This window comes from Rhinichthys klamathensis, unplaced genomic scaffold, assembly GCF_029890125.1.
Source record: "Rhinichthys klamathensis goyatoka isolate OS25496 unplaced genomic scaffold, OSU_Roscu_1.1 h1tg000032l_1, whole genome shotgun sequence".
Lineage (NCBI taxonomy): Eukaryota > Metazoa > Chordata > Actinopteri > Cypriniformes > Leuciscidae > Rhinichthys > Rhinichthys klamathensis.
The window spans coordinates 1,712,729-1,730,617 of record NW_026606581.1 but is presented as its reverse complement, the minus strand read 5'-3'; the positions used below and the strand labels follow the sequence as shown (position 1 = coordinate 1,730,617).

The 17,889-nt window shown below is 38.9% G+C and overlaps 1 protein-coding gene across 1 annotated transcript; it reads right to left on the bottom strand.

Moving 5' to 3' along the window:
* Positions 1–4,728: 4,728 nt before the first annotated feature.
* LOC130080309 (consortin-like) lies at positions 4,729–16,618 on the bottom strand. Its single transcript, XM_056245666.1, has 3 exons — positions 16,298–16,618; positions 13,900–13,930; positions 4,729–4,844 (listed from the first exon to the last, which is right to left on the bottom strand). Exons 1-3 carry the CDS (start codon positions 16,448–16,450, stop codon positions 4,729–4,731), a joined length of 300 nt encoding a protein of 99 aa, XP_056101641.1. The 5' UTR covers positions 16,451–16,618.
* Positions 16,619–17,889: the final 1,271 nt, after the last annotated feature.

Genomic DNA, 17,889 nt, shown 5'->3' with positions numbered 1-17,889 from the left:
TTGCTTCTCGGGATGTTTGTCACAAGAAACAAGCGCTGGCATTAGGCGTTTCTCAATACCAAGTAGCCACGCAAAGTCCGACTCAGGAGAATGATCCCGAGGACGCGAGTCCAGTAATTCTGCTGATGGAACAGCGCGTTCTTGAAAGCGCCACTCAGCTCGCTCTGCTACTCCGGTTATGTACATTTTAGGCAACAATAAAACGAAATATGTTATAAAACACCACTCTGCTTCTTTTCGATTTAATTTAAATACATTTTAAACATTATAAGTACATTACAAATGTGGTTCAGGCAACGCATAGCCTATATTGATTATATTCACTGCATGTAACGTTATATTTATAACAAAACTAAATATAAAACACAATCCTGCCTCTTTTCGTTTCAATTTAAAAATATTAAACATATTCCAGGCAATGTATTGCGTATTGCATTAGTACAAATGTTGCAATAGACAACATTACAGATGATCTTGAAATAAAAGAAAATAAATGACAAAACTATCTATTTTTGTTGAATTTCAGTTTTATCAATAATAGCCATTATAAAAGTATTAGTAAAAGGTACAAAAATATATACAGTAAAGCTTTAATAACAAAGCAAACAATTCAGTCAAATATACAAATTCAGCGCTCAAATATATGAAACTTCACTTAGCCTTCTGCCAAAACTATTGGCCAGGGAACGAATTATAAATTCACGAGACCAAAGATCGCCTGTTAGGTCTGTACAAGGCGAATTATATCTCATGTTTAACCACTACAGAGACGTCAGAGTCAGCGGCAAACATCAGAACGGCTAGCCGGGGAAAGGCTGCTCCAGGCGGGGTGCACGAGCGACGAGCGCCCGGTGATTGCTTGGAATGGATCTTCAAATTATCATAAATCTATAAATAAACCACAGATTTGAGCTTTAAAAAACTACTTTCTCGCCTGAAAAACTCTTAAAACTACATTTCGTGACACAATAACAGTAGTATTATATTTTAACTGTATGCTTCTAATGCCCTTGTAGCACGCGCAATTGACGATACTCTGTCAACCAATCACCGTTCTGCAGTGAGTCTAGCTCCACCTTTTAGTACCGTACCACTGTGCTAGGTACCCCAACGGAAGGGTACCCAAAAAGTGGTACGGTACGGTTCGGCTTTTTGGTACCATTCACAACTTTTGACAGTGGAAACGCAAATAATTGCGTACCGAACCGAACTGTACCGTACCGTACCGCTCAGTGGAAACGAGGCATTAGTGTGAAATTTAACAGTATATCTCAATGTTGTTTTCAATAAAAAACATTTGCACAAAGCAAGCCGATCCACTTTTCCATGTTGATAAGAGCATTAAAACTAGAAAAAATAATGGGACAAAAAGAAATCAAGAGACATTTAGAATAGATAAAAATGTGCGATTAATCGCGAGTTAACTATGACATTAATGCGATTAATCGCGATTAAATATTTTAATCGTTTGACAGCACTACATTCAACACATTACAAAGTAAAATTCTAGCTTCTGGCCAAACGCAGTCTACTTGCGCCTAAAGAGCAGCTTACGCAACTTGTGACGTCGGAAGTAGCGTAGTTCGTCATGGCGTAGCGTAAATATCAGAAGTACGCCGCATTACTCCCATAAGTTAGCATAAGTGGAGTGCAAAACTTGTTCCGTGCGAACGGCCCCTACGAAATGCACTTCTGTATTCAAAGGAGCTGTATGTAAGATTGTGGCCAAAACTAGTACTGCAATCACTTTCAAATTACTGTAGAGTGGTGTATCCCCTCCCCCTCCTCCCTGACTCGAGGTTGCCAGATCGGCTGCAGGATCCAGCAGGAACGTGATGAGCTGCAGCTGTGGTAATTGAGCAGAGCTGGCAACCCGGATGTCGCAACACTACTGACTTCGTGATTGGTAGATAGGTGGAGGGTGGAGCATCAGACCAAAACACAACATGACAACATCAACATCAGTTGAGGGCTGCAACTGCACTTTTTAAATGACAATATCCTGGCCAGACTACTGTTGTCAGTGATATAAGTATTTGAAATAAACATGATTTCTTAATGTCTAGTGACATTTCAGGGCCATTTTATGATTAATTGAAATACATTTCTTACATACAGCTCCTTTAAACCTAATTTTACTGGATCAATACACTTATTAAATGTTGCAGACACAATATCGCTCTACACAGAAATCTTTTGGTGTATCCAGAGTGCATGATGGGAACTGAGTAAGGCCAGAGGGTAGAAATCACACAAAGTGCTGACTCAGGCAGCATCTCCATGGTACTCAACAGCTCTTTAATGAGGTAATGTATAGCGTGGTCATAAATCTCTCTAGGCTCCTGTACTCTCTGCCCATGCTAGAACTCTATGCTGTCTCAGCAGCAAGCAGAGAGCCAGAGGAAAGGCAGACGTCCACCATGGGAGGAGATCAATGGGTCTCCTTCATCCATAAATACTGGTTCATCTCACGGCAGGTAAAGATGAACCTCCTCTGTTAAATACATTACTGCTCTCTGACAGGACCTTGGGGACATGTTTGGTTGTTGGGGGTTATATAAGATAAGAAGACACATCTTATATAACCAAATTACATTTTTCATATTTTGCTTGTTTCATTCCTGAATAAATCAGTATTTTGACTAAATGATTCATTAGCTACATACACCCAAATAATAGTATTGATGGCTAAAGCGGACTGAAAAGCCTTCATTTTAGACCTCAGTCGATTCGATTGAGCTTGATCTGAATTATATTTTGTTCGTAATAGCCTACATATAATGCACATCAGGGATGGAAATTAGCACCCGCCACCAGCCAAATGCGGGTGATTTTGTGTTGTGGCGGGTAAACTCGCTTCACCTACCGGCCACCGTGGCGGGTAAATAAAAATAGCATACTGTTTCACCCGGACGGCGGACACTTTTAGAGGAGGCACACCTTCAAACAAAAATGTGGCGTTACATCGCAGGCGTAGAGGTCTGCAGAGAAAACATTATGGTGCGTTCACACCAGACGAGAATAGAGCGTCTGGCGCGAGTGATTTCATTGTTAAGTCAATGCAAAGACGCATTACGCGCGTAAAAAATTCCTACGGCGCGAATGAGGTGTAGAGCGCGCCGTGGTAGATGCGAATACGCCTCATTCGCGCGGCAAGTTCGAGCGTCTGACGCGTTCCGCGCGCATGATTTTATTGAGTGCTTTTGTGCATTCACGCGTTTGACGCGAATTCGCGTCTGCCGCCCGAGTTGAAAAATCTGAACTTTGGCGTCAATTCGCGCCGCGTTAACCAATCAAGAGCCTAGCTGCTGTCACGTGGTGAAGTATCTGGATGCTTCAATAAATTATTTTTTACTAAATGCCTGATGTGGTTCTAATGCACAACAAAGCAAATATTTTATCACATAAAACTTGATTTCAATATGAGACATATTCATTTTGTATTGAATGCTATTTATTCCATTTCATATCTAGATTATATTAAATATTATTCTAATGTAAAGGCAACCAACATACTATAGCTCATAAATCCGTGTCTGGAGAGTGTTGTGTGAGAGAAAAAAAATCACAGGACAGGTTAATTACTTTTGGAGGCTGGCTCAATTTATCATCAAAACAAAAATAAATGACAGATTAGGTGGATGAGGCCGAGGGTGAGAGAAAGAGAAAATGTCAGTATTTCATTGAGACTTGAGATTAAATAAACTGCTTAAGTATTCTTGTAGTATTAATTTTCACATGCAGTTACACATTATCGGTTAAAAACAAGAAAGTGGCTGGTAAAAACATTGAGTGGCTGGTAGATTTTGAAATCCACCAGCCACAGTGGCCGGTGGACAAAAAAGTTAATTTCCATCCCTGATGCACATGTAAGTGAATATGTGAACCGGAGTGTAACGTTTAGGGTTGATATAAACTGAACCTGGAATCGGACTGGGTTCATTCGTTTTGGCGAAAACTAGTGTATGTAAACATACCTATTTACCACCTACGTACAGTACATTCAATAAATTTCAGAAAATAATCATCTCTGTCCTTTTCAAACCTTCTTCTGGCAAACATTGCCATAAATTTGCCACAGATTAATCACAAATTTGCAGCAAATATTTCGCAAGAGTTCAAGTGCTGAACATGTACACTCTTAAAAATAAAAAGGTTATTGATTTGCATTGATGGTTCCATGAAGAACCTTTAACATCCATAGAACCTTTGCATTTCCCAGAAGGTTTTGTACAGTGGAAAAAGTTTCAGAAAATGAACCAAAAATGGTTCTTCTATAGCATTCAGTGTGAAAATTCCCTTTTGGAACCTTTCATTTATGTTCCCTTTGAATTGGAATTTCACTTACGATGACACAATACCCATTGAAGTGTACTTCGCACTCGCAGGGCACTTGCGGTCGATAGAAATGCACCTAATATCTTTGTAAGTAAGTAAGCTATTGAATAATTCACTGAACCAATTAGTTCATAAACAGATTCATTCTGGAAGGAAAGCTTTGACTTTGTTTGGAACTATTTTTGTTGATGGAGCAAAAATACACAAAGTTTGTTTGTTGAACAGTTGTAAAAAAGTAGTGCACACTCTCACAATCATGCTGCTGACCTGAACATCTTGCTTGAGATATTGCTTAAATATATTATGGTACACAGCTATGATGATAATGTCTATTGTGAATATACTGATCAAGGAGACACATGTCCACTCAACAGCATCATAAAAATATATTTACATAAAGCCATAAAAAGTGGACCTGCCTGTGCTGGCCTGCAGCGAGGTGAGCTCGATCAATGCCACTTCGTAAAACATCTTCTCCGCCTGAATGAACTGCAGTGCTTTCCCATCTGATTTTAAACGGGTCAAGGATTAGACATGCTTGTCACCATGAAATAGACTTTTGTTATGATCACACACATGCCCAATTACTCCAGCTCAGTGAAATCCTGATTTGTTCAGCTGCTAGCATCACCAAAGACAATAAAGAACACTGGTGTTCACTGAAAATTTGATGTATTGCATAAACAGAAAAACAGTCAAACATACAATCCCTATTCTAGCTCAAGGCCTGTTTGATATTTTGATTGGTTAGTGTTTGTGTCACCTTCTCATTTAAGCTCTATAGAAAGACACAAAGCTTGCAGCAGTTCTATAAATAGTCACTAAAGAGTTTGTTCAATGTTTTCAAAGGCATGTCATTACTATCTCTTTGTAAGATCATCATATTTGCCCTTAGGTGTCATTACAAAAATACAGCCAGAAAGGAAAATGTTCTTAAAATAGCCGTGAATGACCTAGATATTGGCAGTATTTCTTTTTTGTATGTGCAGTGACTTGCTGATGCTTCTATTTGATATCATAAAGTACAGCTGAAACTCTTGTTAGAATTTTGAAAGTTTGCTTTAGCTACAGTATTAATTATATTAAATAAACAAACTAAAAAAGTCAAACAAGTACTGTACATACACTATCATTCAAAAGGTTAGTAAGTTTTTTTAAAAGAAATTTATATTTTTCAGCAAGGATATACACTCACCTAAAGGATTATTTCGGAACACCATACTAATACTGTGTTTGACCCCCTTTCGCCTTCAGAACTGCCTTAATTCTACGTGGCATTGATTCAACAAGGTGCTGAAAGCATTCTTTAGAAATGTTGGCCCATATTGATAGGATAGCATCTTGCAGTTGATGGAGATTTGTGGGATGCACATCCAGGGCACGAAGCTACCGTTCCACCACATCCCAAAGATGCTCTATTGGGTTGAGATCTGGGGACTGTGGAGGCCATTTTAGTACAGTGAACTCATTGGCATGTTCAAGAAACCAATTTGAAATGATTCGAGCTTTGTGACATGGTGCATTATCCTGCTGGAAGTAGCCATCAGAGGATGGGTACATGGTGGCCATAAAGGGATGGACATGGTCAGAAACAATGCTCAGGTAGGCCGTGGCATTTAAACGATGCCCAATTGGCACTAAGAGGCCTAAAGTGTGCCAAGAAAACATCCCCCACACCATTACACCACCACCACCAGCCTGCACAGTGGTAACAAGGCATGATGGATCCGTGTTCTCATTCTGTTTACGTCAAATTCTGACTCTACCATCTGAATGTATCAACAGAAATCTCGACTCATCAGACCAGGCAATATTTTTCCAGTCTTCAACTGTCCAATTTTGGTGAGCTCTTGCAAATTGTAGCCTCTTTTTCCTATTTGTAGTGGATATGAGTGGTACCCGGTGGGGTCTTCTGCTTTTGTAGCCCATCCGCCTCAAGGTTGTGCGTGTTGTGGCTTCACAAATGCTTTGCTGCATACCTCGGTTGTAACGAGTGTTTTTTTCAGTCAAAGTTGCTCTTCTATCAGCTTGAATCAGTCGGCCCATTCTCCTCTGACCTCTAGCATCATCAAGGCATTTTCGCCCACAGGACTGCCGCATACTGGATGTTTTTCCCTTTTCACACCCTTCTTTGTAAACCCTAGAAATGGTTGTGCGTGAAAATCCCAGTAACTGAGCAGATTGTGAAATACTCAGACCGGCCCGTCTGGAACCAACAACCATGCCACGCTCAAAATTGCTTAAATCACCTTTCTTTCCCATTCTGACATTCAGTTTGGAGTTCAGGAGATTGTCTTGACCAGGACCAGACCCCTAAATGCATTGAAGCAACTGCCATGTGATTGGTTGATTAGATAATTGCATTAATGAGAAATTGAACAGGTGTTCCTAAAAATCCTTTAGGTGAGTGTATATATATATATATATACAGTATATGTCTGTATATCACAGTTTCCACAAATATTTTAAGCAGCTCAACTGTTTTCTTTGATAATAAAAATATGAATATTACATCACTTCATATTCAGCAATATTATTGATCTGACTGCACTGACTCTATTGGATGAGAACTGAACTGTGCTTGATTCACTGTTTTTCTACAGAACTGCTTTATAGATGAAATGAACTAATGTAATAATTGATGATCTTTATAACGGAACTGAATCAACACTGAACTGACTTCAGCTGAACAATGACACTATTTTCTTTTAGAGCTGCTGTACAGCCGAAAAGAACTCTGTCTAAATCATTGAATTATTTTCATTGTAAAGATGCTTTGAAACATCTGTATTTTATCATCTGTATTAGTGCTATATAAATAAAGGTGACTTGACTTGATAAAAAGAAATGTTTTCTTAGCACCAAATCAGCATATTAGAATGATTTCTTAAGGATCATGTGACACTGAACAGAGTAATGATGCTGAAAATTCAGATTTGCCATCACATAAATAAATGTAATGTTAAAATATATTCAAATAGAACACAGTTATTTTAAATTGTAATAATATTTCACAATTTCACTGTTTTACTAGATCAAATAAATGCATGATTTGTGAGCACAAGATACTATTCTCAAAAACATTTAAACATTTTACCAACCCCAAACTTTTAAACATTAGTTTACATGGTCTAGCAATAAACTTAGAAAAAATTAGACGTTTTTTTCATTTACTGATGACAATGTGTGTGTCTCATTATAAGCAGTGCTAAGTTATGTTGTCCCTCTTAAAATGATCTTTTCCAAGAATGGGCAGCATATTCCCAGGTGTCCCGGACATATTTTTAGATCCCAGCTGGCTGAGGAACATCTGAATTTGCTGACTAACCACATGGGGATCAGTTTGAAAGTGATAAATCTATTTGTGGTGAACGTGATGCTAACTGTTGAAATAGCTGTGGAGGTGAGACCAGGAACAATTTATTCTGCGTGGATTTTTGTCGTTCATTTAGCATTGCCTTCCTCTCCATTTGATTAAAGGCCTGTGTCCAGTTATGCTTCATATTTTTGGAAATATTGCTTAGTATACAATATATCGTTTTTTTACGGTTTTAGTTTTAGGTGAAGGTATAACATTTATTTTTGTTCAAAATGAACAAAAATGTAAATAATTTTTCAATACATCATCAATCCTTCTTCCAAAACGTGTACCAGCATATTTGCAGGTACTCTGACTACCCACAAGACACATATAGTGTATAGAATCAGCCAATTAATTAATTCACCAATTAAAAATTAATTAGTTCTGAGCTTTTATGAGCTGTATGATGTGCATGTGTGGATGATACCACAAAAAGTCAATTTTGCAAAAATAAATAAACAAACCTCACGAAGGAGCATGCCCTGGGACCCTGTTCACACTCCAACCCCCCAATGTTCAAACCAAATTGCAAAACGGTATTTATTGTTTAAATTTCTTTAAAAAATGACCAAATTTGAAAGTTGAGACTTTGTTTTAATATCAAAAGTAACCTGGTCTGTCCTGTCTGTCAGTGCGTTGTCAGTATGTATTTTTCACTTTGTGAGAACATGGTATGTGGCGTGAGAGCGGCGTGGCTTGTCGGACATAGCAACAGTAACTAAAGGGGGCGGGTCTTTGCGAACGGTCAATTGCGTACATATACGAGTCTCATCATATCCATAAATAGAGAAAAGTTGCTCCGGGTACTTTGTCGTGTGTCTAGTGTGGGAGTGGAACAGGTTAGTTGTCACAACGAGAGAGAAAGGCTGACGTGGAGCAGCTAAATCTCCAACCTCCGGGGAATCACCCGTTTAAAAACGGCAGAACTGAGGAGAGTTGCTGGGGAAAAGAGAATGCGATATTAATTTGTAATAAAACAAGAATCAACATTAGCTTGGCTTTTCGGAGATGGTGAGAAATGAGGGATTAGAAATCTAGTAAAAGCAACAGGGAGATGCCGTTTTTACTACTCAACAGGTCAGTAAGGTATTTTATTGACCAGATAAATTGACACATGTAGCTCTCTAACAGAGTTCATTGTAAAGCATTATCTAATGTAGAGGGTCATTTGCTGGTGCTGCACTGTCTGTGCTGGAATTTATTTTCAAGGAAATACTGTATCTATTATGGATATAGCTAGAGCAGGGATGGGCAACTGGCGGCCCGCGGGCCGCATGCGGCCCGCCTCCTCACTCAGTGCGGCCCGCGGGTCAATTTTCAAATACCATAGAAATGTTGTTCTCTTACGAGAGGTTCTCTCGTATTGCGTAAGAAGCTTACGCTACGGGAAAGGTCATCTTTTCTCGAGATATGAAGCCAAAAATGATCCTTAATTTTGCATAATTGTCAACGCAGTGCAGCAGCTAGCAGACCTAGAGCGGGCTGTCTAGCGCGCTCATTGGCTGCTCCGCAGCAACTGTAGCAGCCTACCAGCGAGCCTGGCGTGACGTCGCGTCCAATGGAAGCGCGCGCGCCCGAACGCGTCACAGCCCGCAAAAAGGGGTTTTACTACATCTGAACAAATTCCAAATGGTAATGATACAGTATACCGATAGAGGGCGCCTCCTATGCAAAACTCTTAGTCGGACCTGCTTCACTACAGTCAACGATGAAGATAAAGAACCATGAGAGGTAAAAAAAGAAAACTGGATCAAGAGAATCGTACTTTTCAGACGAGATGGGAAACAGATTATCTGTTTACAGAATTCAAAGGTAGACCTATGTGTTTAGTGTGTTTGGAAACAAGATCGGTATTCAAAGATTTCAACTTAAGTCGCCATTACAATACCACACACAGGGACAAATATGGAAAGTACACCGGAGCTGCTAGGTCCGCTGTTATAGCTGACCTGAAAGTGAAGCTCAATCAACAACAGAGTATTTTTACCAGAATTACATCCACACAGGAGTCTGCCCTCAAGGCGTCTTACTCTGTGGCACTGGAGCTTGCTAAAGCCAAGAAGCCCTTGTCAGATGGCGAAATGGTGAAGAGGTGTGCAATGGAAATGGCCAAATCATTTGGAGACGAGGATATGGCTAAAAACTTTGAAACTGTCTCCTTGTCCCGTCGCACAGTGACACGCAGAATTTTTGACATCCATAATCACGTCGATGGCAAACTGAAACAAGTCATGCACGACTGCAAATACTTCTCATTAGCGTTGGATGAGAGCACAGATGTGACGGATATTAGCCAGCTACTGATTTTCACTAGAACGATTGACAGTTCATTTGTTGTACACGAAGAACTTTTAAAATTGGTGTCGTTGCACAACACTACTAAAGGGACGGATATTTTCAACGCCGTTAACAGTGTTGTGAATGAGTACTATGGTGGCTTTGACAAGCTGTCAGCCGTCGTTACTGATGGCGCACCTGCGATGCAAGGAAAACACAATGGTTTCGCCGGGCTCCTCCAACAGAGTGGGGTGGACTGTCCTATACTGCATTGCATCATCCATCAGGTGAGTTGTTTTATCTTCAGCTCACTTTTTATTATTATGAATATGGGCGGCCTTATGAGATTAATATGACAGGATGTGTAGATTTTAGCGCTGAATCTAATCTTTATTTTAATTCTACAGGAGGCTCTCTGAGCCAAGACACTTAACTTCAGTCACGTTATGGATCTGGTGACTAAAGTTACAAATCTCATCCGAGGAGGGAATAGGTCTCTCAGTCACAGGAGGTTTGTAGCTTTTTTGGATGAAGTGAGCGCGGCGTATGGGGATTTACAAATGCACACCGAGATTAGATGGATGAGCTGAGGAAAGTGTCTGGAGCGTTTTTTTGCGTTGCGCACCGAACTGCCTGTGTTTTTGGAGGACAGTGTTCGAGGCGATACAAGTGCCTACACCCGAAAACTCAGAGACACCGAATTTCTTTGCGATATGGCCTTCCTTACGGACGTTACCTCACACCTCAATCACCTGAACACACAGTTACAGGGGCGAGGCCAAACTGTATCCGACCTTTACGCACACATGAATGCATTTCGGCGTAAATTAGAGCTTTTCAAAGAAGGATTTTCAGCCAATTGTCAAAATTTTGCACTTTCCCGCTTGTGAAGAGATCCGGAGAGATGTCCCTGAATGCGAGAAAATTTTTCACAAATACAGAGCCGACATCGAAACACTGCAGCAGCAGTTTAAGTGCCGCTTCCATGATTTCCACGCCATGCAGCCACGAATAGCGTTATTCACTGACCCACTCTCTGCTGCTGTCAGCGAGCAACCCTCCGAGTTGCAGCTTGAACTTTGCGAAATTCAGTCAGACCCGTTTTTTCAAGCAAAGCGCAGTGAGAGGGGAGTTTCATTTTGGAGGTTACTACCAGAGTCTCGCTTTCCACTTCTCAGGGATTTTGCACTGTCAATGGCCAGCATGTTTGGGAGCACGTACATTTGCGAGAGCAACTTCTCCACAATGAAACATATAAAGTCGAAAGAGAGAAACAGGATCAGCGATGACGTTCTGTTTCAGCTCATGAGGATTGGCTGCACTAACATTGACATTGACATCCAGTCTATTGCACGCCAGCAGGAGAGACCACAAGTATCTCATTAACTTTAAACTTTCCCCCCTGTAAGTGAGATATAGCCTATGGTGGAAAGTATGCTTACGTTTTTCTGAGAGCCCACAATGTTTGCACGGGAATAATAATAATAAAAAAAAGGTTTGCTACTCAGTAATGTTTTGTTTGTTTATGTTAAAAGTTCATTAATGAATAGAAGCAGAAAAAAATAGATTGAGTAAAAAAATACTAGAGTATGGAAATGCAGGTTGGTTCACTAAACATTACAGAGTCTGTAATACAGACATACATATGTTTTGTTCTTCTAAAATGGTAGCTCTAATTTTCCAATATCCCATTAAGTTTTTTCACTTAATAGGCTACTTTTCAGTTTTGTGCCATCATTGGTTGTTTTTTGAGAGCCCAACATGTTTGCACTTGAATAAAAATAAAAAACATTTGCCACAGTAATGTTTTATTTGTTTATGTTAAAAGTTCATTCATGAAAAGAAGCAGAAAAAATAATTGAATATGGACATGCAGGTTGATTCACTAAGCAGAGTCTGTAATACATACATACATACATTGTTTTCTTCTAAAATGGTACCTCTAATTTTTCAATATCCCATTGGTGGAAGTGCACAGTCACATTTGGCCCTCTGATAGTGACGATAAAATATTTGTGGCCCTCACTATCATCAAAGTTGCCCATCCCTGAGCTAGAGTAATGTCTTCAGCTAGTCAGCTTGAGATCCTTTCCATCTAAACTGGTTATGACATCTAAAAATAAGTTGTGTAAGCTAGCTTTAGAAATAAAGATTGCAAAGAGATGCATTGGCAAGGCAGATATGTGCATTACTTATTACAATACCCGCTCTGGTGCTTTAGAGGACATACGCAGCACTTTATCAATACATAAATATGCTAGCTTTGTCCTTCTGCTTGGCATGTATATTTCCCGCAATCTCAGCATGACTGTGGAAGCAATTTCTACATTTCTTTTTCTTGTTGATCATGCCGGTTCGGGAGTGTCAATCTCACCCATTGTATCTACTCCCGGTTAGAAAATGAGTACATGATGAAAGTTATGCCTTGGCTTTCATCTTCCTGAACATGCAACTGAAGAGATATGATAGCATGGTGTCATATAATATGTTTTTAACTTTCATTTGGGTTTGAGGTCTGAAAAACTAAATTTACTGTTTGCTACAATGAGTGCTTTGGAAGAAGAATATTTACTACTATATGTATTTACGTTTGCAAGGTTTGTGGCATAAAATCTTTCCTTTTACACTACCAAAAGTTGTGGATTGGTAAGATTGGGAATTTTTTTAGTCTCTTAGGCTCACCAAGGCTGCATTTATTTGATTAAATACAGTAAAAACAATAACATTTTGAAATATTATTACAATTTAAAATAACTTTCTATTTGAATATTTTTTATAATTTTCACCAGCCATTACTCCATTACAACCATGATCCATTTTTTTGGGGTGAAAAGTAAAGTAAAAAAAAAGAAAGACATGTTTTTTAAAATATAAATCTTTTGTCAGATTATACATGTCTACACTGTCACTGTCACTTAATATCCTTATTCTTTTAAAAACAAATCTTACTGACACTAAACTTTCGCAATTTTCTGTACTGGACTGTGTTTGGTCGCTTCACGTGTCAGTCAAACGCTCTGGTCCGGTGTATGTATGAGGGCAGTTCTGTCAAAAAAATACTGTGGACCAAAACAATTGCCATTGCAAGCAAGTATATGTGTTTTACACCCTAATTCACCGTTCTGCCTTTTACTGATATATAGGCTTTGCATGAGCACTGGTCCATATGAGGATAATAGAATGGCAGAACATTCCAGATAACATCTCTGTGTAACCACACCCAATTCATCCCAGCTCCTCAAATCACCTATTCCAAAGTCCCTTGTTGTGCATTGATTGAACAGACTAATGTTTTGCATGTAATTAAATAGCTTATTCAATTAAATGATACAATCTACATCAATTATTTCTCTTTTATGTAATTACACAGAGATCACATTTTTCACCAAGTCCCACCGCTATTTACTGCTTAAGATCATAGAAAATATGTTGAAACCAATTCACATGTAATTGGATTTTAATTGGAAAAGAGGTTATGAATGATCTTGGTTAATGACTTGTAAATGACCCGTTTGAGCTGAAACTACCAGTCTTGAACCCGTTTAAACTCTATGCTTTAGTAATTGAGAGGCCATGGGTTTAAGAGGGAATGTATGTCACGTAACACTAGCCTTGCTGTTAATGGCAGTCCGTGGATGAATAATGACAGGGGAGCTCGTGCTGGGTCTAAGCAGGTTAATTAGCTGTGATGCTCTTTCAGCTGAGATTCGATAAGTGTCCACAAATCCTCTTAGGGAAAAGACCACACTGAAGAAGCTACAGTTGTAAAGGCCCTGCATTAACCAAACTGCACAACTGCTTTGCACATACAACATAAAACATACAGTGTTTCATTTCATGTATGTTTGTTGTGCAGATAAAAAGGATTTATTATTTTATGTTCAGTTACACAATGTGGAGCGAGGGTTGATCAAAAAGGATACAATTCTTCTCATCAATGTAGAGTTCAGCAATCTGTATGAAGGAATTAAGAGAGAATATTGTCTGAAAAATTCAAAACTTCTAGTACTTCACAGAATAAAAGATAGAAAGCATGTCCAGAGAGAAAGCAGGTACAGTAACATTTACCCCCCAAACAAACAAATAAACACATTTTAGAATGAAGGAAGAATTTTCACATTTTGAATTATTTTTCATATAATGTGAAATTGAATTATTTTTATTTTTTCTCTATTAGGCCGTGAGACAGAGGGTTGATTGGTACCATTTTGAGGGATTAAACCGCATGGTGATTTTTGTGTAGGTATATGACCCTGTATTTGAAAAATGTGTGATAGCATTAGATTCAAGGTAGTTTTTGGTTACGGAGGACGATTTTCAAACACATGTCAAGAAAAAGGATAAATGAATTTATCTTTAAATAAATTTTAAATTTTATAAAAAAATTGTATACAATTTTGTAAAATTTTTATAAAATTTTATACAAATTGTATAAAATTTTATAAAAATTTTATAAAATTTTATAAAAATTTTTTATAAAAAAATTATATTTTTTAAAATAAAATTTTAAAATTATAAAAGGATAGATTTTTCTCTCTTGTAGTCACTGAACACCTTATCCTTGAGGTAGGATGATATAAGTGTTGATTTCTAATGAAAGCTACCATGGATCGGATGCTATCACACATTTTTCAACACTAGAGATGTGTACCTTCCTGAAAATTAAAAAGAAATTTAATCCCTCAAAATGGTACCGGTAGCCCAAATTTGGGGTCCCGTCTCATGGCCTATATCCCTTATTACCACAATGCATCATAAACATAGACATATAAAAATAAATGCATATTTAAAACAGTAATAAATATACAGTATATAAAGATTGATTGGCTATGCAGCTGGCTTTAGGAGAAGCAATAATAAAAAAATAATAATTAAATATATATATATATATATATATATATATATATATATATATATATATATATATATATATATATATTTCCTCTTAAAGTCGGCTGCATGGACCAAATATTCTTTTGTTCTATCTACGTAACCTATTTATTTCTGTCCTGAATTGGCTGCTGCAGTATGCAATGGGAATTTTCCTAGCCCGCCACCTTCCCCAGCACCACCTGCCTAGTTCTGCTAGGGGGTTCTTCCTACTTTCCTTGCAGCAGCTTGTATCCTATGTGTATGTGCATTTTTTGGAAGTAGCCCTCACTTATGCCAGCAGCAGTAAATCTAGTCCGTCAATACAAATAATATGTACATTCCATTCTTATCAATACAATTATTTTCAATTCTCTTCTGAGAGTTGTCATGATCTATATATATATATATGTGTGTCTCTTTAAATATATATATATTCACATTACAGTAATGCATTTTTTGGCAGTAATCTGGATTAAGTGCTTAAATTGCTTAAATAAGTGCTTAAATGTCATGAAAATGATGACATAAAGCAAAAAATATGAATGTTCTTAAAATTAAAATAAATATTTTTTTCTTCCTTTTGAATTTAGACTAAAACATGACCTACAGTACACAATGGATTGTCAAATTCACTCAAAATGTAACATTCTAGTTATTATAACTTTCAACATGTCAAAATACCTCAGATGAAATATTATAGTTAATGTTAGTGATAAATATTAGCAAATTCTAAATATGTATTTTTCGTACGGTCAGATGTCTGGCCAATGTCATAACACAGTAAACACACATTCCAGTACTCTTGTGTAAGAGCCACTGTTTATCTTCTGGACATTGCTTGGGACCCTTGTGAGAGAAACCCAGAGTGAGAAACCAGGGATGAGTGTTTTAATCTGACGGACTGTCATCGAACAGATTCCATGATTACTGAAGGGAAGTGAACACATAAATAAACATGTATACTAGCTGCAGACATTATTCGCTAAATTCCCCTGATGTTTCATGTAAACACGTGATGGACAAGGCTATTGCAATAGCTTGCAACACAATGATAAACAAATCTTGCTACACGCGTCAAACACGTCTCCTGTGTGCACTAGCAAACAAACAAATCTGACCACACAATCTTTGCAAATGATAGAGTGTTTTTGCTGTGCCGGCTCATGCTGTCAGTGTGCAGCATTAATGTTTCAGAATGCATTTGCCAGTTTAAAATATGCATTGACTGAAAGCTAGTTTTAGGTCAGTGTGCCATCGAATCATTAAAACACGGCATGCTTGTGAGAAGTTTTTGCATGCAAACTACAGCTTTATGTGCAATCAACTGTGCATTATTTGCCCATGCATGCTAATTTTGCGTGTAAATAGTCATCTCCTACATTTAAAGCCCATTTGAAAGGGTTCTATCCCACAATGCATCATTACAGAGCTCCGTCCTGCAGGGCTCACCTGATGCAGGCAGTTGGGCAGCGAGTGGAAGCTCTGCACATGTGTGAGTCCCAGCAGGCAGCTCAGAAAGCAGTGCAGAGCAGCTTGAGAGTCTCCTTCCTGCTGGAGCTGCCTGCCCAGTTCAAACAAACCCTCACGGCTCCCGTTCAGCATCCCGTAACTGGGATGTCCCGCCAGAGAGACCAGCCGCGCGCGTTCATGTGCCAGACAGCCGCTGCACTTCCGTGTCCCATCTGAGCTGAAGCACGAGCATGGAGAAACACAGACACTGCAATCTCAAAACACGAACAGATCACTCCTCTGCTCTCCGTATGAGTCAAGGGCAGGAGGCGTGTGTGCGTGGGCGGGAGGAAGAGAGGGATTGTGGGCGGAGGAGAGGAGACCGCCTACACTGCATCAGGATTGGAGGATTTGTCGCTTGAGTGACGTTGCTCGTGGCCAATAGTTGTACAGCAACAGCTCAGATGATGAGTCTTACAAGGAAATCATTCTCTTCACACTATATGGTGACACTATTAAGGAATCTCTTTGCAGATATTATTCTGAAAGATGAATTGTATGTTCATGGGATACATACAAATTTAAAACCAAGCTTGCTACAGGTCATGACGGTTCTAGACAGAGTTTAACATTGTCAATGGAACCTGTATAACACATATTAGGGGTTGAATATGGCTCATTAAAGGGTTAGTTCACCCAAAAATGAAAATGATGTCATTAATGACTCACCCTCATGTCGTCCCAAGCCCGTAAGACCTCCGTTCATCTTCGGAACACAGTTTAATTTTTAAACCCTCCATTGAAAATGTACTGTCCTTGTCCAGAAAGGAAATAAAGACATCATCAAAGTAGTCCATGTGACATCAGTGGGTTAGTTAGAATGTTTTGAAGCATCGAAAATACATTTTGGTCCAAAAATCACAAAAACTACGACTTTATTCAGCATTGTATTCTTTTCCGGTTCTGTTGTCAATCCGCGTTCAGTGACGCTGGTGACGTAAGACGCTGCTGACGTAAGACGCTGCTGACGTGTTGTCTGTGCGCCCGAGCTTCGACACATGCTGTAAACAAAACAATCTTCGCAAACATGTCTAAAGCCCCGTTCACACTACAAGCGACAAAGCGACACGATATACCATTCATTTCAATGGGGAGCGGGCGACTTCCGGCGACAGCGACCGTTGGCGACCGGTGGGGCGTGTCTGGCGACGCGACAAAGTTGAGATCTGTTTAACTTTATGCAAATCAGAGCGACTTTCGGGAGCGACAACCAATAGGAGTGAAGTCAGTGGAGCGCATCACTCTTCAGTGCTGAGTCTGACCGAGGCAAGTTGAACGAGAAGCTCATTTTAGCAGTCAGAAACTGTCCTATAATTTATGATATATCTCCGTGTACATACAGTGGTATTCACCGTACTGACTCCGTGCCTGAATGGTTTCGGTAACCCAGATAGACTGGTATTTGCCCGTTTGCTGCAGTTAAATAGCTGCGATGGCAAAAAGCACTCATTGTTTCTCGTTCATCTTTAATATTATGCATTTTATGTACTGATTCCATTTATATTTAGACTTTTCCTTCCAAAATATTTGTT